The 25,008-nt window shown below is 39.8% G+C and overlaps 1 protein-coding gene across 1 annotated transcript in view; it reads right to left on the bottom strand.

Annotated features, from left to right (window-relative positions):
- LOC124798989 (dynein axonemal heavy chain 10) overlaps positions 1 to 25,008 on the bottom strand; it is a 1,080,466-nt gene that overhangs the window by 550,399 nt on the left and 505,059 nt on the right. Inside the window, exons 24-26 of the mRNA XM_047262526.1 lie at positions 20,123 to 20,307; positions 11,803 to 11,895; positions 5,457 to 5,609 (exon numbers count right to left, since the gene is read on the bottom strand). Coding sequence (XP_047118482.1) covers positions 5,457 to 5,609; positions 11,803 to 11,895; positions 20,123 to 20,307 — 431 coding nt within the window. The remainder of the gene's footprint in view (positions 1 to 5,456; positions 5,610 to 11,802; positions 11,896 to 20,122; positions 20,308 to 25,008) is intronic.

Genomic DNA, 25,008 nt, shown 5'->3' with positions numbered 1-25,008 from the left:
GGTGATCTGGGCTAGAAGAAATTGGGGGCAGAAGATGTACCTCTCATTTGGACAATGCACACAAATTTGCTTTGAAAACACGTAGATAAATGGAACCTCCACCATATTTGGCAGTCTTCAATATCTAAAGGAATTTGTGGTTCCATCATATAATCAGTCCAATGATGGTAATGTGCAGCAGTTAAACATAAAATAGCATCAGGCTGCAAGGATAGTTTATAATTTCTTTAATGCATAATTAATTTCAGGCTTCCATCCAGTCTTCAGATGCAATTGTGCACACAGAAAAATTTTCTAAAAAAATAAATTACACCAATGCACATACAACATAATGGCAGTTCTCGTATACTACATGTTAAAAATTGTCAAACCTACCCATCAGAGGAGTAGGTTAAAGTTCTGGCATTAGAGTAAAAATATACATGAAATTACAATTCATCATACTCAAGACCAAATATTGAGCCAATAATATTTGCATTAATGTCATTACATACTGTTGGTCATCAATTTACAATTGAATCAAAACTAGTTATCGTGGGAATGTAGCAATATTGAGAAGGAAAGTTGCCACTCGCCATATAGCAGAGATGCTGAGTCACAGATAGCCACAACAAAAAGATTCTCACAATTATACCTTTCGGCCATTAAGGTCTTTGTCAACAACACACACACACACACACACACACACACACACACACACACAGAGCCGCAATTCGTACACATAACTGCAATCTCAGGCAACTGAAAACCTCCTTCCTGGATTTCCCTAGTTTTAGTGGGAGTGTGGATACCACTCATTACAAGCAATAAACATGTATGGCAGTAAAAAAAAACTTCTACAATGAAAATGAGTGGATATTAATTTGAAATGACAATGAGTTACAATAAAATACTGTTTTATGGCCCATGGGTTCATAGTCAGAGGGTTAAATTAGATGGATGTTCACCTGTAAGAACATCATACAATAAATTAGTGAATGGTAAAATCCACAGAATTATCTTGTTTTACTCATGATGTAATTATTGACAATCGTAGACCAAATATTAATACAATAGTATCTTCTAACTTACATGTTCAATGCCATCACATAATGTTGGTAACTAAATTTTCATTTAAATATGAGGAGCATTTACAATGTGAATGTCCTCTCTATAAATATAAACCATTTATGGTATTCAAACTTTTACGATAAAACTGAGTGAACATTATTCTAGAAGGGCACTGGGATTTAATAAAATACTGTTCTTTGCTCCCTGGTCTGTATACTCATCGCTAAAATGCAGCTAATTGTGAGAGAGTCAAAGGTAGTTACTAGAATCACTGTGTTCCCAATATCCATTATGTTGGATAATCAAGGTAATGTGTATTTTGTGTAACTTCCTGTATAGTACTTTGGGGCTAGGAGTAACGTTGGACAAAGTGTGCTGGTCTAAATGGGGACTGCATTGAGCAACAAGCACATTTTTGACTAAAAATAATACTTGGCTGGGAATCTTATTCCTTTAATTACCTTACACTAATACATTTATTTCAACTTTCTCTTCATGAAACTTCCACGTATCCAATTAAGGGCATGTGATTGTATTAATGTCCAACACTAAAATACCCCAGGCCTTTAAGTTCAAATTCAGTTCATGATTAAACTGTGACTTTGAAAATTGTCATGAAGCTATCATAATATGACAGGAGTCAATTGGGAATATATCAAAATAATTATATAATTTATTCCCAATGTTAACAGAGTGTAGTTATACACTCTACTGCCTTCTGATCTGAAATAGAGGGATTGACATAGAGAATATACATATATAGTCACAGAATGCCTCACCTCCTTAAATTCAATTTACATACTATTAACTGAGTATATTTAAAGCTGGGTGACCGTTTTTGTGGAAGGATGATCTGGTCTGGTTTGCATTACTGTCAATATCCCTTGCTCACTTAACCAAGTTTGATTTCATCGGAACACTTGTGTGCAGTGACTGAGTAGTATATTTCAAAAACGAAAAGGAATTAAGAAATCAGTCACAAATCCTATCTGCATTTTATTGCACATCTTGATTTCAGCCATTGAATTGCTATCTTCAGTGCATTTAAAGTGAGTCATATAGACTCGTCAAGATTGCGACAACACATGTTAGTATATAACTTTAACACACACATTGCCCTTGCACAGTTATGGTAATGGATGGAAATAATATGGAACATTTCAGAATGACATGTGACTTCTTTGCTATTGTCTATGTGCAGGACCAGATTAAGCCCCAAGCAACACAAGCTTCTGCTTGGGGCACCAAGCTGAGAGCAGTGCCACAGGTGCCACAACTATAAGATTTCTTTATAGAGTATATCATAGTTAGTAGTGGCTGATTGCTGCACTAAGCTGAGAGGGATGTGTGGGGAGCCTGAGAGCAAGATTTGTATGATTGTGTATCACAGTTAGTAGCCAAAACTGACACTTGTAAAAATGTACGAGGGTGGGAGAGGGGGCTCCAAATGAAAAGTCACTTGTATGGAAAAATGTTCTTGAACTGGCCCAGTCTGCATGGCATTGTTACTAAAATCTGTCCGTACATGTGATTTTAAAATTATGAGTTTATAGAACATACAAATTTTGTAACACAGAGTCTTTTGTGTACAGCAAAATCACATACCCACAGTTTGCATCCACCAGTTGCAACTTGCTCCCTCAGTAGCTACCACGAGATGACCTGACATGTTCTCTAATTTGAGCACAATGTCAGACACAATACAACCAAATTAAGCTTGTTGTTTGTTCTAATCCAAGAACACTGTAACTTTATTAGAGGAAAAAGCATAAACACATGAGAGACAAAGAATATACAACAGACAACACACAAGTGGTCAGCAGAGCCTTGCACTTCAGCCTCATAGTCGTTAGTTCTAACAGGTGGCACAACGAGCAGGGTGCGCTGGCAATTACTGTCGTACTAGTGGGTTGCCTCTAATGGGCGAATCAAGCACAAACTTCATGCATGAACTATGAAGCAGCAAACACACACAAATTTGTTAGTTATAGCAGTTACGCTCAAGGGCATCTCTTCGAGGAAACAGTGGTGTTACACCTTCTGAACACATTGTCAAACATCTGTCAAATTTCGACTGCAAAAATTCTGGCCACCACAAGCCAAATATTGTCTTCTAACTCTTCAAGCATGTAGGGTTTTTCATGTACACTTTATGTTTCAACATCCTTCCAAGATAAAAATCACATGAATTTAGCTCTAGGGAATGAGAAAGCAATCAACTATTGTATGATGAAAAACACCTCATTATACTGTCACCAACATATTGGCACTGATTCCACTATTTTGTGAGTTTTGCTGTTTCCTCCAAGCCATGGGGCAGTGATGTGACTCCTGTGGTGTTACCTACCATGTCTGAAATGCAAAATTGGACTGCAGGTCCCAGCCACTGCCAGGTGGTTGAATGGAGGCTTTCAAGGGCAGGCAAAGAGAAAGTGTTTTTGAGTGTAATAATACAATGATGTATACTGATAAGAATGTAATAGATTTTCCATAAATTTTTCTGTATGATCTCTTATAAAGAGCAGATCTCATACAAGTTTCATGTTGAGCTTAATAAATAAGCACTGAATGTTATTTATGGATTTTATCATTTGAGTCTTTGATATATCATACAGAAATACTTAATTGTTTGCAATTTGAACACAAGAAATCAGGGGAGGTTCTGGAATGAAGGCACTGTATGAGTTTAATTTGGCCGGCCGGGGTGGCCGAGTGGTTCTAGCTGCTACAGTCTGGAACTGCGTGACCGCTAAGTTCGCAGGTTTGAATCCTGCCTTGGGCATGGATGTGTGTGATGTCCTTAGGTTAGTTAGGTTTAAATGGTTCTAAGTTCTAGGGGACTGATTACCTCAGAAGTAAAGTACCATAGTGCTCAGAGCCATTATAACCATTTTTTAGTTTAATTTGGGAACATAGTCCAAAACAAAAGTTAAGAAGTAAACCTCTAAACAGAGAATTGCAGTAGTGAAATAACATGCAGGACTGGACTCCAACACAGTTTATTGTTCACTAATATATCAAAACTGGTCTGGCAGAAAAGACCAGTCTAGCAAACTGTGTTGCACTAACTGCAAACCACACTCCTGTTTTCATATCATAAAGAGAAACTTGATGTAATTAATGAGGATTTCCAGAATTCCAATGTCAAATGTTCCTTATTTTCAAGTGTCCCAATGAATGCAGCTATGGTTCATCAGAAAAAAAGAGCTTTTAAGGATAAATCCCTCCATCATACACAGACTGCAATTTCCAGTTGCAGTACTGATGTCAAGCAACAGTATCTGGATTGGTTAGCCATCCAGTGCTGTTTCTATGTGTGGTTGCAGTTGGAGTTTGCAGACAGTACTGTAAGCTGGTGATACTGAGACACCTGCCTAAAATGCTAAAGCCGGCCGCGGTGGTCTAGGCGCTCAGTCCGGAACCGCGCGACTGCTACGGTCACAGGTTCGAATCCTGCCTCGAGCATGGATGTGTGTGATGTCCTTAGGTTCGTTAGGTTTAAGTAGTTCTAAGTTATAGGGGACTGATGACCACAGATGTTAAGTCCCATAGTGCTCAGAGCCATTTTAAAATGCTAAATGGTGTAACAATTTTCACAGACTTCTTTCCAAGGCCAATGCTAAATAGTTTATTCACATTTAAACATTTGGTTCTCAGGAGCTTTGTTTGACTAATACAGATCCAGTCTCATACAATTTCTAAACTATTCTATGTATTGCTGGATAATTGGAACACATAGACAGGGAAATTTTTCAATAGAGACAAGCTGACTTTCCAAATGTTACTCCCCTTTTGCACAGTTTAATACAGAAAACATGCTCTGGTTCTTTGTGTATACCATAGTGAACAGTAACCACACACAATGAAAAGTGGAAAAAGACACATACACTCAATCATTAGACAAACAAGACACTGTTAACTGTTAAGCCACTTGCCACAGTGTTCAAACAAAAGATGAAGGGACCATGCATTGATCAAAGATTACTTATGGGGGATGGGTTTCTGTATAATACTGGCAACAGCACTTGTATTGTACATGAAATGAGTTATATATGGGTGAATCTCCATTAATGTTGATCGTTGACTTCAAGAGGTTCAGTTGTCATTATTAACTAGTGCATTAACAACTTGGCTCAGAGTAAATACAAAGTCAATAGCCACATCTACAAATTGCAGATGGATAGTTTTTTGGAGATATGTTAGAAATGGTCATTATGTGATCACTTCAGCTTTTAATTATGGTATTTAAAACAACAGTTTACTTGGCAACAATAGTTTACTTGATCTACAAATTTTGAAAACAGATAAGGGGTTGAGAAAAGGTGTAAGGAAACAAAGAAATCATAAAAAACCTCACTTATTGCAACACTATACTAAATAATAGAGTATGTTTATAATTTTTTTACCTGTGGCATATTTAAATCATCAATGAAAATGACCAATTTCTTCCCCCTTGGTGGTCCATATGTATCTTTTGTTCTTTTTTCCAATGACGCTTCAATATTACCTTGCACATCCATTGAAGTTGTGCGAGAAGAAAAGTTAACATTTAGCACCAGCTACAAATAATAAAAGTTTGACATAAATTATCATTACCACATTTTTTTCCTTTGAATAAAGTTTCTAATAATAATATAAATAATCTATAGAGTGGGCCACATCATTGCAAAGAAAGCTGTACATGTAACAAAGTGTTATATATTGTATAAATATCTAGAGCATAGTTCATGACTGTTTTTAGAGAGCTAAGGAATTCTGAAAACTATGTGTTAGTGAATCACATGCTGTTATCAGTGAGAACAGCTCACCAAAATACATCTGCTTCCTTTCTGTTCCATTGAGTAATTTGAGGTGTTTTTTTAGAATTTGTTTCAATCATAACATATCAGCTTCATCTAGCTCATTATTAAAGTGTAGGTCTCACTCTTTAATAACAGTTTTCGGCTCTCTTAATGGAGGATGTGATGTGATTATTCATTCTCTCACACATTTGTGCACTTCACCTTTACAATCTGTTCATCCTCTCTGATCCTCCATAACAAAGAAATTGTGTTCAATGTTTCAAAAACATCAATTTCAGCTTTTTAAAATTTATTTTCTCTCTATTGCTTCTCTTCTGGTAAATCACCATCATATTGTCCTTTACTACTCAAACAATACTGAAATTACTTGGGCTTCAGAGAATAGCCAGTTTCTACACAGCTGAAAAAAATTTGATTCTCAAGGAAGCAAGACACTAAACTGTTACGCAAAATGTACAGATGAGATAGACAAACTAACAAAACACATTAACAAATTGGTGGAACTAAATGAAAGTGTGAGATCATTTAGTCAAAAGTCTCCCAGTCATGCACAGAAAGTTGGGTGTTACATGGTGTGAGATCAGTGTGACTATAGCGCTAGATAGAGGGTGGCCACAAAATACAAGGCATTTGAAGAAATGGGAAAAGACAATGTCTGTCAATGAATGAGCAGTTACATTGCACTGTGGTGGTATTCTTCATTGCAATCAGACCAGCTGTGTGGCTGGATTGAAAACTTTTTAGCAAACAGAACACAGCATGTTGTTCTCAATGGAGAGATGTCTACAGATGTTAAAGTAACATATGGCGTGCCACAGTGGAGTGTTATGGGACCATTGCTTTTCACAATATATATAAATGACCAAGTAGATAGTGTCGGAAGGTCCATGCGGCTTTTCGCAGATGGTGCTATAGTATACAGAGAAGTTGCAGTATAAGAAAACTGCAGCGAAATGCAGGAAGATCTGCAGCAGATAGGCACTTGGTGCAGAGAGTGGCAACTGACCCGCAACACAGACAAATGTAATGTATTGTGAATACATAGAAAGACGGATCCTTTATTGTATGATTATATGATAGCAGAACACCGGTAGTATTTACTTCTGTAAAATATCTGGGAGTATGAGTATGGAACGATTTGAAGTGGAATGATCATATAAAATTAATTGTTGGTAAGGCGGGTGCCAGGTTGAGATTCATTGGGAGAGTCCTTAGAAAATGTAGTCCATCAACAAAGGAGGTGGCTTACAAAACACTTGTTTGACCTATACTTGAGTATTGCTCATCAGTGTGGGATCCGAACCACGTTGGGTTGACAGGAGATAGAGAAGATCCAAAGAAGAGCAGTGCATTTCGTCACAGGGTTATCTGGTAAACGTGATAGCATTACGGAGATGTTTAGCAAACTCAAGTGGCAGAGTCTGCAAGAGAGGCGCTCTGCATTGCTTTGTAGCTTGCTGTCCAGGTTTCGAGAGGGTGTGTTTCTGGATGAGGTATCAAATATATTGCTTCCCCCTACTTATACCTCCCAAGGAGATCACGAATGTAAAACTAGAGAGATTCGAGCACACATGGAGGCATTCCAGCAGTCGTTCTTCCCATGAACCACACGTGACTGGAACAGGAAAGGGAGGTAATGACAGTGGCACATAAAGTGCCCTCTGCCACACACCATTGGGTGGACATAGATGTAGATGTAGACAATAATACCCCAAGACACCATTTGGATGAATTTACACTAGCAAGAATTATTGGGAATCTGGAAGAAGAATTAAGTGTGACGGTTGTAGCTCAGGAGTTTGGTATCACTCACAGCATCGTTTCACATGCATGGGGTGCATTCCCAGCCACAGGCTGGCCATTGTCAACTACAGCAGCAGATGACCACTGCATTGCACCACAGTTAGCTAGGGACCCATATCAAACAGTAGGTACAATTACTACCACATTTTACTGGTCTGCAAGATATGCAATCTCACACTCCATAGTGCCATGGCATTGCTTGGGGTTGATCTCTTTGCCTGATGACCAGTACATTGTGTTCTGTTGACATTCGCACATTGGTGGCATCATTTGCAATGGTGTCAAGAGCATAATGCGGTGTGGGGTCGCATGATCTCCACACATAAGATCACATTCGGTATGATTACCAATTCTGGACATACCCTTCAATGGTGAGAGGTGGAAACACATAATGCATCTAGGAACATTGTCGATCATGATTGGCTTAACGGTCCAGATGTTATGGTATGGGTAGGCATAATTTTACATGGGTATACTGACCTACATGCCTTTGAAAATTGTACACTCATCCGTCAACGTTATTGTGAATGGTGCTGCTTCCCCCTGTGTGTCTATCGAATGGTGTATTCAGTCCTAATTTCTTCTCCATGGATTTTAATACCTACTCCAAATTTTTCTTTTGCTTCCTTTACTGTTTGCTCAATATACAGATTGAATAACATCGGGGAGAGGCTACAGCCCTGTCTCACTCCCTTCCCAACCACTGCTTCCCTTTCATGCCCCTCGACTCTTATAACTGCCATCTGGTTTCTGTAAAAATTGTAAATAGTCCTTTGCTCCCTGTATTTTACCCCTGCCACCTTCAGAATTTAAAAGAGAGTATTCCAGTCAACATTGTCAAAAGCTTTCTCTAAGTCTACAAATGCTAGAAACATAGGTTTGCCTTTCCTTAATCTATTTTATAAGTTGTAGAGTCAGTATTGCCCCACATGTTCCAACATTTCTAAGGAATCCAAACTGATCTTTCCCGAGGTTGGCTTCTACCAGTTTTTCCATTCGTCTGTAAAGAATTTGTGTTAGTATTTTGCAGCTGTGGCTTATTAAACTGATAGTTCGGTAATTTTCAAATCTGTCAACACCTGATTTCTTTGGGATTGGAATTATTATATTCTTCTTGAAGTCTGAGGATATTTCGCCTGTCTCATACATCTTGCTCACTAGATGGTAGAGTTTTGTTAGGTCTGGCTCTCCCAAGGCTGTCAGTAGTTCTAATGGAATGTTGTCTACTCCTGGGGTCTTGTTTTGACTTAGGTCTTTCAGTGCTCTGTCAGATTCTTCACTCAGTATCATATCTACCATTTCATCTTCATCTACATCCTCTTCCATTTCCACAATATTGTCCTCAAGTACATCGGCCTTGTATAGACCTTCTATATACTCCTTCCATCTTTCTGCTTTCCCTTCTTTGCTTAGAACTGGGTTTCCATCTGAGCTCTTGATATTCATGAAAGTGGTTCTCTTTTCTCCAAAATCCTCGTTGATGATTAAGGAATCAACGACAGTTTGAATACAAAATGACACTTGTTTGTGAATCGAAGAATCACTTGTTTCGTCAACCATAATTGAAAAATGTTCAGTCTGCTTGACTGAAGCCAATACCTTTCTCAACACTGACTTTCCTAGTAGATCAATGATCTCGTTTTGAATGTCATGGGAAATCCACTTATACCCCGAATGCCTTAACCAATCTTTAAACTCAGGTATGTCATTCTTTCAGAGTTGCAACAACTGAAAAAAAATTTAGTTTACATCTTCATGCCCTCTAATTGCTAGCCCTTGTTGGCACAGAAATTGCACGGTAGTAAAAATTGTCTCAAGAGCTAAACGGCCTTTCTTCATATCACTATCTAACTGTTCATTGAATTGGGAGGCCGCACTTTGGTTAGTGATAGAAATTAATTTCGGAACACCTTCTTTATGTGTAAACATATTTTCATGAAGAGGGAATTTTTCCAAAGCCTTCTTCCAGTTAGAAAACCCTATGGAAGTAAATGCATCTTCTTTTATTGTATTACTTAAACTGTACAATACTTAGACCATCCCCAATCCTTCACCAAACAGGTTATTTCACTTCTCTACTCATTCACTTATCACCTTCATGGTACAGTTTGATCTCATTACACATCTTATCAAAGGTATCTGCATGTGTGAAAGTACTGATACTATATACTAGCTGTGCTGTGATTACTGTGCCTTATTGCATGTGGGCGTGGCAACTGACTAACTGATTGTTTGATGAACATTCTTAAGGTACAGAACACCATAATACCAATTATTCTAACAACTGCTTGAATGCGTATCCCTTTTGTTGGATATCTCCTACCCTCGGCCAACAACCAACTCCTCCAAAGCATGAAGATGGGAACTGTTCCTTCAGCAACACCCCAGGTCTAATCTCCATAAGTCTCCTTCCTTGGTTATTACCTTCTCATATACATAGCCTTAGCATTTTCTCCCTCATCATTTCTCACCATACTGCTCCCCATCCAGACCCAGTACTCCACTTTCACCTAGGTATAAAGGCACAGCCAAACAAAAACAGGTGGAAAAAAGTAAGTAAACTCTTTATTATCTCAAAACTAATCACCTTAACTGATAATACATTTATCCCACTGTGAGACATGATGGTCAGGTGTTCATGGAAAAATGTTTGCAGTTGCCTGCAGAACTGTGATTGTACCCAGGTGTGCACCTTTTCACCTGAAGCAAATCAATGGCCAAAAATGTCTTTATTCAGGGCACTAAAAATATGGATGACACATGGGGAGAGACGGGAAGTATATGTAGAATGTGTAAGTGCTTCCTGACGAAACTTATGGAAATTTGGGACAGGCCCACATGCTGCCAGCAGGGAAACAACTAGTTTGGTGAAGGGTAGGGATTGGGGATGGTCTAAAATATTGCATAGTTTAAGTAGTTATGGAGTAATACTTTGGATGACGAAGATGATGGTTTAAATATTATATTACTTACCTCATTATACAATATAAAGATTTACACCTGGGTACAATCATGGTTCATTAGGCAAGTGCAAAGATTTTTCAGTGAAAGTGCTGACCATCTTGTCTCACACTGGGATAAATGTATTAACAGTTACGGTGATTACTTTTGAAATAATAAATAGGTTGCTTACTTTTTTCCATTTGTCTCATTTTCATTTGACTGCCCCTTATAATATACAGCAGTATAATAATTGATAATTGTTAATATAATGTACAGAAATAATGTTTAACAGATGTTCTAAAATATTTGTGCCTTCAATCATCATATATCCTTGATTAGGTCTATGGAACACAATGACTAAATGAGTTTACAATGTTTGACTTGACACCTGGTTAAAGAGAGGCTGCCGCAGTGAGGAAGTCCTAGCAGTTAACATATGGTGACAATAACTTAGCTATCCTCAGTATCCTAAGTCCTGCCATATGCACATACTGGCAACAGTGTAGCTTGTGTCGACACCTGCAGGAAATTGTAATGTAGCAGAATGGGACAGAATAAAAAATAAAGAATGACACAATATGTTTTGGAGATTATGATACGATGATGTGGTCTTTACATGAAGTCCTATATACATGCAAAACTTCCAGTTGCATTATCATTCACTTACTGTATCTATGAATAAATTAAGAGTATAACAAGTAATCCCAATAAATTTATGGAAGGATTATGTTAAAAACCTAAAGTATGTTAAGTCAAATGTAAGCACATACTGAGATCATTCTTCGTAAGAACAATATACAAAATTTGACCTTCAAAGTGCTGTAACTAGAAAGAAGATTCAGCTGGTCAGGTAACTGTATTTGATTGCTTGATCATCCAACTACATTATTCTTGTATGTACTGCAATTATAGTGGTTGGAATGGATCGACAATAGCACATTTAATGATTATATGCTTGAAAATACCATTAACAATGATGTGTTTCTTTAGTTTTTGCTTTTCCACAAGACCCCGGAACTGCAGATACCATACCCAGTTTGATGCCCAAATATTTTTTGCTGTCAGTGAATGTCCTGTATTAGTGTGACTTTCTTCATACTACACATACACGTGTATGGTGTAAAGTTGCACATATTTGTGGATCACTTTATTTGTAGAATGCACAATTACATTACAGCTGAATAATTTAACTTATTAAACTTACATATGTCTCAGGATTTAGCTGCCTCAAGAAATCTTGAATTACTGCTGTTTTTGATGTTCCAGTTTCTCCAATGAGCACTACTGGTCTCTTCACCTAAAATCATAAAAGATGAACTATTTGAGTCGTACAGTCATTATTTTCCCAGTGAGAAAATTACTGCTTTTGCAACATTCATTCCATTGGATAGCAGATTGCATGTTATCTTCCAATTGCACATTATATTTTTTAACCCCATCTGATAGGATATAAAATAACCGCTATAGGATTTTCTGTTATTGTAATATATAAGAATATATAAACTAAAAAAAGAAAAAGTATTTCATCATTCACTAGTAAAAATAAATCATGGTGGAAGCTTAACACTAATCCCCACATTTTAAGGATGATAAAAGGTATTGTTGTTGTGGTCTCCAATCCAAAGGCTAGTTTGATGCAACTCTCCACACTAGTCTATTCTGTGCAACTATCTTTATTTCTGCATAACTACTGTAACATCCATCTAAAACTCTTACCATAGTGAAACTTCACTCTCCCTCTAACATTTGAAGTTGTGAGCCCCACACAAATACATACAAAATTTCTTCCATTAATAAACTGATGAATCGTTGACGCCTCAGGATGCGTTCTGTTAACTGATCCCTTCTTTTAGTCAAGTTGTCTCATAAATTTCTTCTCCCTCTCTATTAGATTCAGTACATCTTCATTAGTGGTTTGATCTACACATCTACCTGACAAAAATGTAGGAGAGATTGATCAAAATAGGAAAAAAAGGAGAAAATAAGTCTCGTCAGTGATGTGGTAATGATGTATGAAGCACAAGATAAAATCAGATGAATACCTCTGTGGCCAAATAGCATTGCTGCTATCAGTGAAAAAGGATCTGGGTTTTATTCCTGGTACCCCCTCATACTTTTTCTGATTTAAGGAGATATGGCAAATGGCCCACTCAGCCAGAGAATAAGGAGCTGTTTGAATAAAGAAGCTGTGGCACTATCAGGTTTCATCTACTGGTAATAAAGGCTACAGGAATTGGCACAATGCTGATTGCATGTCCCTCATGCTCCTTGTACCACCTGACCCCAGGAATGTGTCAATAAAGTTTCCCCTTCCTGGGACAATGAATTCACTGTGTTCTTATTTCAATTTCCAGGAGTGTATGAGCCATGAGGCAAGGGGTTGGGAGCAGAGGTACATAAAACTAAAGCAATCTATGAAGTAGTCACTGAAGTGAAGTAGAAGAATATTGTGAAAGTTCAATGAGTGGCAGAATACCACTGTGGTAAGGGTGGGTAGGATAGTGGGTAGGATATTCATCATTTCAGGTCACGACGAGAAGTAGTCAAAACCCTGGTGGAGACCATGATTGAGCTGCTCCAGTTCTGGGTGGTAACAAGTCATGAGAAGAGGTCTCTTTTGTGGCCAGAGTTGGGTATTTGGGAGGCGGTAGGTGACTGTAGATGATGTTGATGGTGTGTGACGAGGACCTCCTGTCGGGTAGACCGCTCACCTGGTGCAAGTCTTTCGATTTGACGCCACTTCGGTGACTTGCGCGTCGATGGGGATGAAATGATGGTGATTAGGACAACACAACACCCAGTCCCTGAGTAGAGAAAATCTCTGACCCAGCCGGGAATCAAACCCGGGCCCTTAGAATTGACAGTCTGTCGCGCTGACCACTCAGCTGCCGGGGGCGGACGGTGACTGTAGAGAAAAGGCACAAAAGATCTGTTTCTTTAAAAATTTGGGTATGTAATTTTGGTCTGTGAGTGCCTCAGTGAGACCCTTGGCATATTTGGAAAGGGACTGCTCATCACCACAAATGTGATAACCACAGGGGGCTAGGCTGTATGGAAGGATCTTCTTGGCATGGAATAAGTGGCAGCTGTTGAAGTGGAAGTCTTGTTGATGTATGGTAAGTTTGAGGTGGATGGCAGTTCTGATGTATCCATCCTTGAGATTCAGGTTTACATTGAGAAAGGTTGTTTGTTGAGTTGAAGAAGAGTAGGTGAAGCAAATGGGAGAGAAGGTGTCAAGGTTTTGAAGGAAGTGGGTAGGGTACCCTCAGCCTCGGTCCAAATCACAAAGATGTCATCAATGAATTTGAACAAGTACAAGGTCTGGAGTTCTGGTTGGTTAGGAAGGACTCCTCAAGTTGGTCCATGAATAGGTTATCCTGGGATGATGCCATACATGTGCCCATTTACATACCACAAATCTGATGGTAGGTGATGCCTTCAAAGAACGACCTTGCCTCATTCTCTTTCCTCAAATCCCTCAACAAGGAAGCCAACCTTACATCCACAGGAAGAACAGCACTCCACCACCTAAAAATTGATCCTATTCTTATAACCCTATCTGCCAACAAAGGTCCCACCATTGTGGTTATAAGCCACAGGTCTTACCTGGCAAAGGGACTCTGCCAGCTGTCAGATAGGTCCACCTACAAACCCTACCAAGGTAACCCCATTCCAAAACTCCAGCAGAGTCTCCAGACGCTCCTCAAAACCTTACTTCCATCACAGAACCTCTCACTTGGGTCTTAGCTCTTTCCTCACCCCCATGATTCCCTCCACTCCTACCTTCTGTATGCTTGTTAAAGTCCATAAACTGAACCACCCAGTATTCCCCATTGTGGCGACTTGCTGTGCCCCCACTGTGAGACTCTCCATTCCCTTGGACCAACACCTTCAGCCTAATACCCTTAGCCTACCTGTCTATATGACAGATGCCAACTGTTTCCTTCACCAGCTCTCCATAGTTCCTGTTCCTTTACCACTTGGTGCCCTGCTCAACAGTGGTAATACCACCAGCTCTACACTAACATCTCCAATGCCCATGGCTTTGCTGCTACTAAACACTACCTTCCCCAATATCTGACTGAATATAAGTATATATCCTCCTTCCTGGTCATCATCACCAACCATGTCCACACCCACAGTTACTTTTCTCTTGTAGGCATCACCTACAAATTCGTTTGCAGTATGACAATGGACACATGCACGGCCTCATCTCTGGCAATCTGTTCATGTGCTACTTAAAGGAATCCTTCCTAACCAAGGAGAACTCCAAATTCAGCTCTTGGTTCTGATTCATTGATGACAACTTTGTTGTCTGGATTGAGGGTAAAAACACCCTATCTATATTCCACCAGAACTGCAACACCTTCTCCCTCACTCACTTCACAAGGTCCTCTTCAACCCAACAAGCCACTTTCCTTAAGCTGATCTTAAAATATAAGAGGGCATAACAGCTAATCAGAAAATACTCATCTTCATTTCTCAGCAATCTCTAATTGTGCAATAGCTATAAAGAATTTGGGACTTAGCTGTCCACCAAAATTTGCTGCAACTTCCTGAGTTCTTGACAGTGTAGATATAGATTTTGTAGTGCTAAGAGAAGTCCAAGAAATTCAGGTTGGCACAATGTTCTATTTCATAATCACATGTTTATTGCATAGTACTGTAATAAAATTGACTCACAAAAACTACTGGAAAGAGCCCAAGAAACTGGTACACCTGCTTATTATCATGTAGGGCACCGTGAGCACACTGAAGTGCCGCAATACGATGTGGCATGGACTCAACTTATGTCTGGAGTAGTGCTGGAGGGAACTGATGCCACGAATCCTGCAAGGATGTCCATAAATCTGTAAGAGTATGATGGGGTGGAGATCTCTTTTGAACAGCACATTGCAAGTCATTCCAGATAGGCTCAATAATTTTCATGTCTGGGAAGTTTGGTGGCCAGTGGAAGTGTTTAAATGGAGAAGAGTGATCCTGGAGCCACTCTGTAGCAATTCTGAACGTGTGGGTTGTGTACTGTCCTGCTGTAATTTCCCAAGTCCATCAGAATGCACAATGGACGTGAATGGGTGCAGGTGATCAGACTGGGTAATTACGTACCTGTCACGTGTCAGAGTTGTATCTAGGTATATCAGAGGTCCCATATCACTCCAACTGCACATGCCCCACACCATTACAGAGCCTCCACCAGCTTGAACAGTCCCCAGATGACAAGCATGGTCAATGGATTCATTAGGTTGTCTCCATACCGTACACGTCCATGTGCTTGATACAATTTGATACGAGACTCATCTGACCAGGCAATATGTTTCCAGTCATCAACAGTCCAATGTCAGTGCTGATGGGCCCAGGCATTGCATAAAGCTTTGTGTTGTGCAGTCTTCAAGAGTACACGAGTGGACCTTTGGCTCTGAAAGCACTTATCGATGATGTTTCGTTGAATGTTTCATGTGCTGACACTTGTTGATGGCCCAGAATTTTGCAGCAATTTGCAGAAAGGTTGCACTTCTGTCATTGCTGAATGATTCTCTTCACTTGTTGTTGGTCCCATTCTTGCAGGATCTTTTTTCAGCCGCAGCGATGTCAGAGACTTGATGTTTTACCGGATTACTGATATTCATGGTACACTCGTGAAATGGTCATATGGGAAAATCCCCACTTCATCACTACCTCAGAGATTCTGTGTCCCATTGCTTGTGCAACGGCTATAGCATCACATTCAAACTCACTTAAATCTTGATAATCTGTCATTGTAGCAGCAGTAACTGATCTAACAACTGCACCAGACACTTGTTGTATTATAGGGATTACCAACCACAGTGCCATATTGTGCCTGTTTACATATCTCTGTATTTGAATATGCATGACAGTACCAGTTTCTTTGGCACTTCAGTGTATGTATCTGTGACTATTGCTGCCTAAATCATTAATTATTAGTAATAAAAAATTTGTGTATTACAATCAAAATCTTGCTAGTGTACACAGACAGTCATCATTCAGTTCTGCATTAACTCATTCTTCTACATTAAAACATAAAGTTTTACATGGTATTTAGCTTTTAGTACTGAAACTCATAAAATATTTTTACTAATAATGTTTTATAAAGTAGCCGGCCGGTGTGGCCAAGCGGTTCTAGGCTCTTCAGTCTGAAACGGCACAACCACTATGGTCGCAGGTTTGAATCCTGCCTCGGGCATGGATGTATTGGATGTCCTTAGGTTAGTCAGGTTTAAGTAGTTCTAAGTTCTAGGGGACTGATGACCACAGATGTTAAGTTCCATAGTGCTCAGAGCCATTTGAACCATTTTTTATAAAGTAGCTTATCTAATGAAGATTATTAATTGGAAAATGTTCCAAACATTTCTGTGAGTTTATTACACAAATACAGATGGAATGTTAATTTCAATCCACACAAAAACTATCTTGCAATTATGAAGTAACAAATGTTTATGTTCTATGTCCAAGCATCTGTTAGTCACAATTGGACCAGTGCAGAGATATATGCATGCTTGCTAAAATTGGAATGAAATTAATGACAGAATATGAATCAGTATAAGAAACTGAATTGTAAATGAGTGGATAATTGATGTAAGGTTGTTACAAAATAAGGCAGCCTGACACCTGAGATCAATACTTCATGTCATATTTATCCTAATAATCATGCATCTGTAGTTTCAACATAAAACTCAAGGATGGCTACATCAGTAACTCCATACACATTAAACCATAACAGCCACTAATGATACCACCATTTTGACAGCTGCTACCCATTCCATACCAAGAAGCCTCTTCCATACAGCTAAGCCAAACTTGGTCATCTCATCTGTCCCATGACAAGCAGACCCTCTCCAAATACACCCAACAATTAACAGAAGCAGATCTCCCATGCCTAGTCTCTCCAGTTACCTACCACATCCCACATATGCACATCTGGCCATGAAAGAGTTAAGAGAACTCCTCTCATAACTCAGTACCACACAGGACTGGAGCAATTCAACCACATTCTCTGCAAGGGTTTCGACTACTTCTTGTCATGCCCTTAACTGAGAAATATTCTACCCACTATCCTCCCCACCCTTCCCATAATGATATTTTGCCATCCACCATGCCAGTTTGCTGTACACATCAGATGCAGGTGAAACCAAACCATAGTCAGGTTGCAGTTGCCCAAGACAGTAGTCATATATGTATGTGTGTGTGTGTGTGTGTGTGTGTGTGTGTGTGTGTGTGTGTGTGTTGTGCGTGTACGGGCGTGCGCACGCATGTGCATGTGGGCGCGCTCTATTTTGGAAGAAGAACTTTTGTGTCTAAAAGCTTACCTGCTTAGCAGTCTTTTCATTGTGTCTGGCTGCAATCCATCCTGGACTTTTCACTGTTTGATTTTAGCAATATGAAAAGGGTAGATTACTATTCACCACTTAGAGGACGTGCTGAGTCACACAATGGAAAGATTGTTAAACATTTACACTTTTTGACAAAAAAGTACTACTTCTGAAATAGAAAACACATGCAAATTCACATAAGCACAACCCACACAAATGCTGCTACTGTCTTCAACTGCTGGGGTCTGACTGGAAAAGTGGATTTATTTGGATGACACTGGGTTCCTGAGCACATACATATGATCTGATTGGATATATGGTTCTTTAATTTCACTTTAATTTGGGTAGAATTTATTGTCTTTAACATCAGTTTTTAGGGGAGATTGACTGAGGATTGTGGAGAATGACTTCACAAGCTTGCCTGAGAATACAATATACACTGCCAATTTTTACTCCTTGAACCTCTGCCGCAATGAAGAGCAATGTTTCTGTAATGCAGACAGATGCAGCACTGAGCAGTTAACAAATAAAGAAGTGACAGAACATTCTGTAGATGACTCATACCAGGTGATCTACGTGAGTATGATACTGATGTGTTTTTTTCTATTTTTCTATTCTTAAGGCCATTTAGTTTGCAATGCAGAAATAATATAAATTTGCTTTCATCCCACAACAAATGAATATGAAACTCATAGACTTTATTCTATATTTGCCTAATATATTTATAAATCAAACTGATCCCACCACTCATGTGATCCTTGTGTGATGCAATAAGTGCCTCTGTCACTATGTGAGAAAAGTCATATGAATTTATACTTACTGCACAACACGATAAGATTTCTTCTGAGACTCTGAGACTGTCAGACACACAAATGTATTAACATATTGAACTGCACCAAAGAGTTTCTCACTTCTCACCTTTCTCTGAAGAATTTTGCTTAAGTGTTCTTGGAGATAAGAAGTGCAGCAGAAGTAAATTTCACCCCTTGAGGGCACAATACTAACACTGCTATCAGAGTACAATGATGGATGAGCTCTTTTTAATTAGCTATAGCACTGCAGTTTTCACCAACAAGACAACTTGGTAAGGGGAGTATAGTGGCTTCTCTGTCAAATTCTTTTTCAGTACTGGTGCATCTGTGATTGCAAATCACAGAGCAGTCAATGGCTAGTACAGATGTTTTTCTTGTAGTGATCCTGTTCTCATTTCCAAATTAGTTCTGCTAAGTATTTTTAAAATAAATTCTATTGGATTAAAATGAAAACCACCTTAGCTCAACGGATGAAATCCCTCAAAAGTGTCCAACATTGAAGACATCAGTTGAGATAAATTGAAGGTATTTTGCTACTTAAGTTGGTTAATGGTAAAGGATTTTTTTATACATGAGGCACTTTTAGTAGCACTAGCAGATAACTGCTATGGACATCATAAACCTCCACTGCAGAACACTCGTCTAATTTCATAGTATACCATATTGAAGAAAAATTGCATGCGGAGTTATCATAACTCCAAGGAAGAAGATTAGTTGGTGACTGCGACCTCCGACAGAACTTATTGTGGTCTAAGCTACATCAAACTGACAACAATTCTTCAACAGAAGAGAAATATATCTTGTTGGCCACTTTTAATTTTGAGATAAATGCCATCTCTTAACTGATCTCAGAATATAATGATCTCAAGATGACCAATTTTAGACCTAAACATTTTATATTTTTCGTTATTATTGTTAGGGATATAGAAAAGCTTACATTAAATAAATAAGAATGGAAGTACAGAAAGCAATACAGAGTGGCAATTAGTCTGTTCCAATGAGCTGTAAAGAGGTGGATAATGTTCATGAATGACATCAACATGTGTCTTCAACATTAGCCTTCACTTGAATGAGTCTTTAAAAGAACAAATAAATGGATTCCACAATAAAAGCTTTCTGTAAAATGTAGTATTTCTGCATTACAAACAAAAAATTGACATCTATCTATAGTTTTGATTTATTTTAACATGTATACACTACAGACCTAAAGCTATATCTGCAAGGTTTTGAGACATACTTCATACATAACTTTTGTGTTCCTAATTTCCTTGATTTTTACTGACCTTCAAATGTGGGAGCTAGTTCTGCCATACAAACATTCTGATAAAAATTCCTATTTCTAGTTTCCACACAAATATGATAGAGTATTAATATAATGACTCACATCATTCATAAGTGTCAGAAGCCAAGTGGTGCGCACTGAATCTGTAGTGGGAACCAGAATCTCACTGAACTTTTTTTCAGGATCATGTTCGTATTTTGGCACCACCCATTCCCAAGCCACCCACTCATCTTTCGCCACATCCACGAAGTACTCATATAGTGTTGGATGGCCAATGGGCAGGTATCCTTAAAGAAAAAGAATTAATCATGTATATTATTATCATTATGTGTACAAGAGTAAGAAATGTAGTACTGTTAGGGAATACATTCCTTTCAGATCTAATTGCACGTAGAAATTTTCTTACACACGATACTTCAAAATATGTAAGGTTCAATGTTAAATAAAATTGTAATAATATAAAAAATTGAAAATTCTAAGTGGAAACCTAACAATGATATGGAAAAAGAGATTGTATACATGTTATTGCAACTAAAGGAAGAGTCACTTTCAAAAATGATAAAAATGTGAAACTGGTCTGGTGAGTACTGCGTTATGAATACAAAATCAAATAGGGGTAACACAGGAGTAGGAGTAGGAATGCACAAATTCCTAACCGCTGTCTGCTTCACGTCTGCTGTGCAGCGAGCTACCTTAATTTAAGTATTAACTGTATTTTTCTTACTTGTTACTTCTTCGCCCATGTGTTTTTGCTTTTAGGAAGCTTTAATTGTCGAGTGCTATTAATTGTGTTCCATAGATTTTGTGTTTGTTTTGAATACAGTCAGAGCGAGTCCCTTTAGTCAACCATAGTGCCAGTAGTGCTTGTGTTTGTTTTTAATACAGTCCAGAGACAGGTAGTGCTATTTTCATTGTTTTCTACAAGAAGTGGCTAGCAATCACAGTTTAGTCAATAATCAGCCGCCTTTAGTGAATTAGCAGTCTAGTTAAAAGTTGATTAACTCTCTTCAGTAAATTGATTCCTTAGGATGGATAGGATGTGTGACTGCTGTGCACGGATGCAGGAGGAGCTGGCCACTGCTCGCGAACAGCTGAACGTGTTGATGGCCGCGGTCAGCCGTCTTCAGGCTGCTTCCTCAGAGTGTAGCGGCAGTGGGGAGTCTGGTGCGTCGCAAGGTACACCCCAGGTGTTACATGCTTCACCCACTGTCCCTGCTGTCGAGACATCTTCGCGGGTACCGGGCGCGGTTGGGCCACCCTCTCCCCAAGGGGAGTGGTGGGTTCAGCAGCGTTTACGGCGCACGAGGCGGAGGGTAAATGTGGAGGCTGGCCGTGTGGCATCGCCCGCTCTGCCTGTGAGTGGACATGTGGCTGTTCCTTCAGCAAGGTCCGAGCAGGCACACGGGGGGAGGGGTTTATTAGTTATTGGCAGCTCCAACGTTAGGCAGGTGATGGAGCCCCTTAGGGAAATAGTGGAAAGGTCGGGGAAGAAGGCCAGTGTTCACTCTGTTTGCTTGTCGGGGGGTCTCATCCGAGATGTGGAGGAGGCACTATTGGCGGTGATAGAGAGCACTGGGTGCACCCGACTGCAAATTGTTGCTCATGTCGGCACCAATGACTTCTGCCGTCTGGGTTCAGAGGTCATCCTCAGTTCGTACAGGCGGTTGGCGGAATTGGTGAAGGTGGAAAGCCTCGCTCGCAGGGTGGAATCAGAGCTAACTATTTGTAGTATCGTTCCCAGAACCGATCGCGGTCCTCTGGTTTGGAACCGAGTGGAAGGCTTAAACCAGAGGCTCAGATGATTCTGCAGAGATCTGGGGTGCAAATTTCTTGACCTCCGCTATTGGGTGGAGAAATGTAGGGTCCCCCTGAATAGGTCAGGTGTGCACTACACGCCGGAAGCGGCTACAAGGGTAGCGGAGTACGTGTGGAGTGCACATGGGGGTTTTTTAGGTTAGAGAATTCCCTCCCTAGGCCCGAAAAGACGCCTCCTGAGATGCGGCAACGTAGGAGTAAGCAAAATGCAACAGGGAATAACAATATTAATGTGCTAATAGTAAACTGCAGGAGCGTCTATAGAAAAATCCCAGAACTGCTATCACTAATAAACGGTCACAACGCCCATAGAGTACTAGGGACAGAAAGTTGGCTGAAACCAGGCGTAAACAGCAATAAAATCCTAAACTCAGATTGGAATGTATACTGCAGAGACAGGCTGGACAGTGAAGGGGGAGGCGTGTTTATAGCGATAAGAAGTGCAATAGTGTCGAAGGAAATTGACGGAGATCCGAAATGATTTGGGTGAAGGTCACGGTTAAAGCAGGCTCAGACATGGTAATTGGATGTCTCTATAGGCCCCCTGGCTCAGCAGCTGTTGTGGCTGAGCACCTGAAGGATAATTTGGAAAATATTTCGAGTAGATTTCCTCACCATGTTATAGTTCTGGGAGTCTCAAACGTTCATAACAGGTGGCAGGGACAAAGAATCCAGTGAAATTTTTTTAAGTGCTTTATCTGAAAACTACCTTGAGCAGTTAAACAGAGAACCGACTTGTGGCAATAACATATTAGACCTTCTGGTGACAAACAGACCAAACTATTTGAAACAGTTAACGCAAACAGGGAATCAGCGATCATAAAGCGGTTACGGCATTGATGATTTCAGCCGTAAATAGAAATATTAAAAAAGGTAGAAAGATTTTTCTGTTTAGCAAAAGTGACAAAAAGCAGATTACAGAGTACCTGACGGCTCAACACAAAAGTTTTGTCTCAAGTACAGATAGTGTTGAGGATGAGTGGACAAAGTTCAAAGTTCAAAACCATCGTACAATATGCGTTAGATGAGTATGTGCCAACCAAGATCGTAAGAGATGGAAAAGAGCCACCCTGGTACAACAACCAAGTTAGAAAACTGCTGCGGAAGCAAAGGGAACTTCACAGCAAACATAAACATAGCCAAAGCTTGCAGACAAACAAAAATTACGCGAAGCGAAATGTAGTGTGAGGAGGGCTATGCGAGAGGCGTTCAATGAATTCGACTTGGCAGAAAATCCTAAGAAATTCTGGTCTTATGTCAAAGTGGTAGGTGGATTAAAACAAAATGTCCAGACACTCTGTGACCAAAATGGTACTGAAACAGAGGATGACAGACTAAAGGCCGAAATACTAAATGTCTTTTTCCAAAGCTGTTTCACAGAGGAATACTGCACTGTAGTTCCTTCTCTAGATTGTCGCACAGATGACAAAATGGTAGATATTGAAATAGACGACAGAGGGATAGAGAAACAATTAAAATCCCTCAAAAGAGGAAAAGCCGCAGGACCTGATGGGATACCAGTTCGATTTTACACAGAGTACGCGAAGGAAATTGCCCCCCTTCCTGCAGCGGTGTACCGTAGGTCTCTAGAAGAGCGTAGCGTTCCAAAGGATTGGAAAAGGGCACAGGTCACCCCCGTTTTCAAGAAGGGACGTCGAACAGATGTGCAGAACTATAGACCTATATCTCCAACATCGATCAGTTGTAGAATTTTGGAATACATATTATGTTCAAGTATAATGACTTTCCTGGAGACTAGAAATCTACTCTGTAGGAATCAGCATGGGTTTCAAAAAAGACGGTCTTGTGAAACCCAGCTCGCGCTATTCGTCCACGAGACTCAGAGGGCCATAGACACGGGTTCACAGGTAGATGCCGTGTTTCTTGACTTCCGCAAGGCGTTCGATACAGTTCCCCACAATCGTTTAATGAACAAAATGAGAGCATATGGACTATCAGACCAATTGTGTGATTGGATTGAGGAGTTCCTAGATAACAGAATGCAGCATGTCATTCTCAATGGAGAGAAGTCTTCCGAAGTAAGAGTGATTTTAGGTGTGCCGCAGGGGAGTGTCATGGGACCGTTGCTGTTCACAATATACATAAATGACCTGGTGGATGACATCGGAAGTTCACTGAGGCTTTTTGCAGAGATGATGCTGTGGTGTATCGAGAGGTTGTAACAATGGAAAATTGTACTGAAATGCAGGAGGATCTGCAGCGAATTGACGCATGGTGCAGGGAATGGCAATTGAATCTCAATGTAGGCACGTGTAATGTGCTGCAAATACATAGAAAGATAGATCCCTTATCATTTAGCTACAAAATAGCAGGTCAGCAACTGGAAGCAGTTAATTCCATAAATTATCTGGGAGTACGCACTAGGAGTGATTTAAAATGGAATGATCATATAAAGTTGATCGTCGTTAAAGCAGATGCCAGACTGAGATTCATTGGAAGAATCCTAAGGAAATGCAATCCGAAAAAAAGGAAGTAGGTTACAGTACGCTTGTTCGCCCACTGCTTGAATACTGCTCAGCAGTGTGGGATCCGTACCAGATAGGGTTGATAGAAGAGATAGAGAAGATCCAACGGAGAGCAGCGTGCTTCGTTACAGGATCATTTAGTAATCGTGAATTCTCCAACTTCCTACCTACACGTGGTGCCCCTGTTAAGCCGAGCAACTCAGTGGAAGGTTGGGTAACCAACCCCAGCGGGAAACTGAGTCAGTGAGCAGATAGGAGTTGGAGGACAGTGGAAGGCAACGGGAAACCACCACTGAACTATCCCAAGAAAACCCCATGGCTTCGCTCAGCTCAAAATGTTCCAGAGTTTCAAGTTCCCCGATCGGATCTCCGGGGGGAACCAGGTTGAGAGGAGCTTCACGAAGAGTAAGATGGTGCAAAGAGAAGCACTGCATAGGAACATGGAATGTAAGATCCATGTATCAAGGAAAACTAGACATAGTGAAAAGAGAAATGGAGAAAATTAACATCGATATATTGGGAATAAGTGAAATGAGGTGGACTGGCATGGGAGAATTTGCTTCGGATGGCCATATGGTGTATTATTCTGGGCACGATAACAACAGAAGTAATGGAGTAGCCTTCATAGTTAGTGATAAAGTGAGAAAAGCTGTGATGGGATGCAAATATAAAAATGATAGAATGATG

Source organism: Schistocerca piceifrons, chromosome 5, assembly GCF_021461385.2.
Source record: "Schistocerca piceifrons isolate TAMUIC-IGC-003096 chromosome 5, iqSchPice1.1, whole genome shotgun sequence".
Taxonomy (NCBI): domain Eukaryota; kingdom Metazoa; phylum Arthropoda; class Insecta; order Orthoptera; family Acrididae; genus Schistocerca; species Schistocerca piceifrons.
This window is presented reverse-complemented; position numbering and strand designations above follow the sequence as displayed.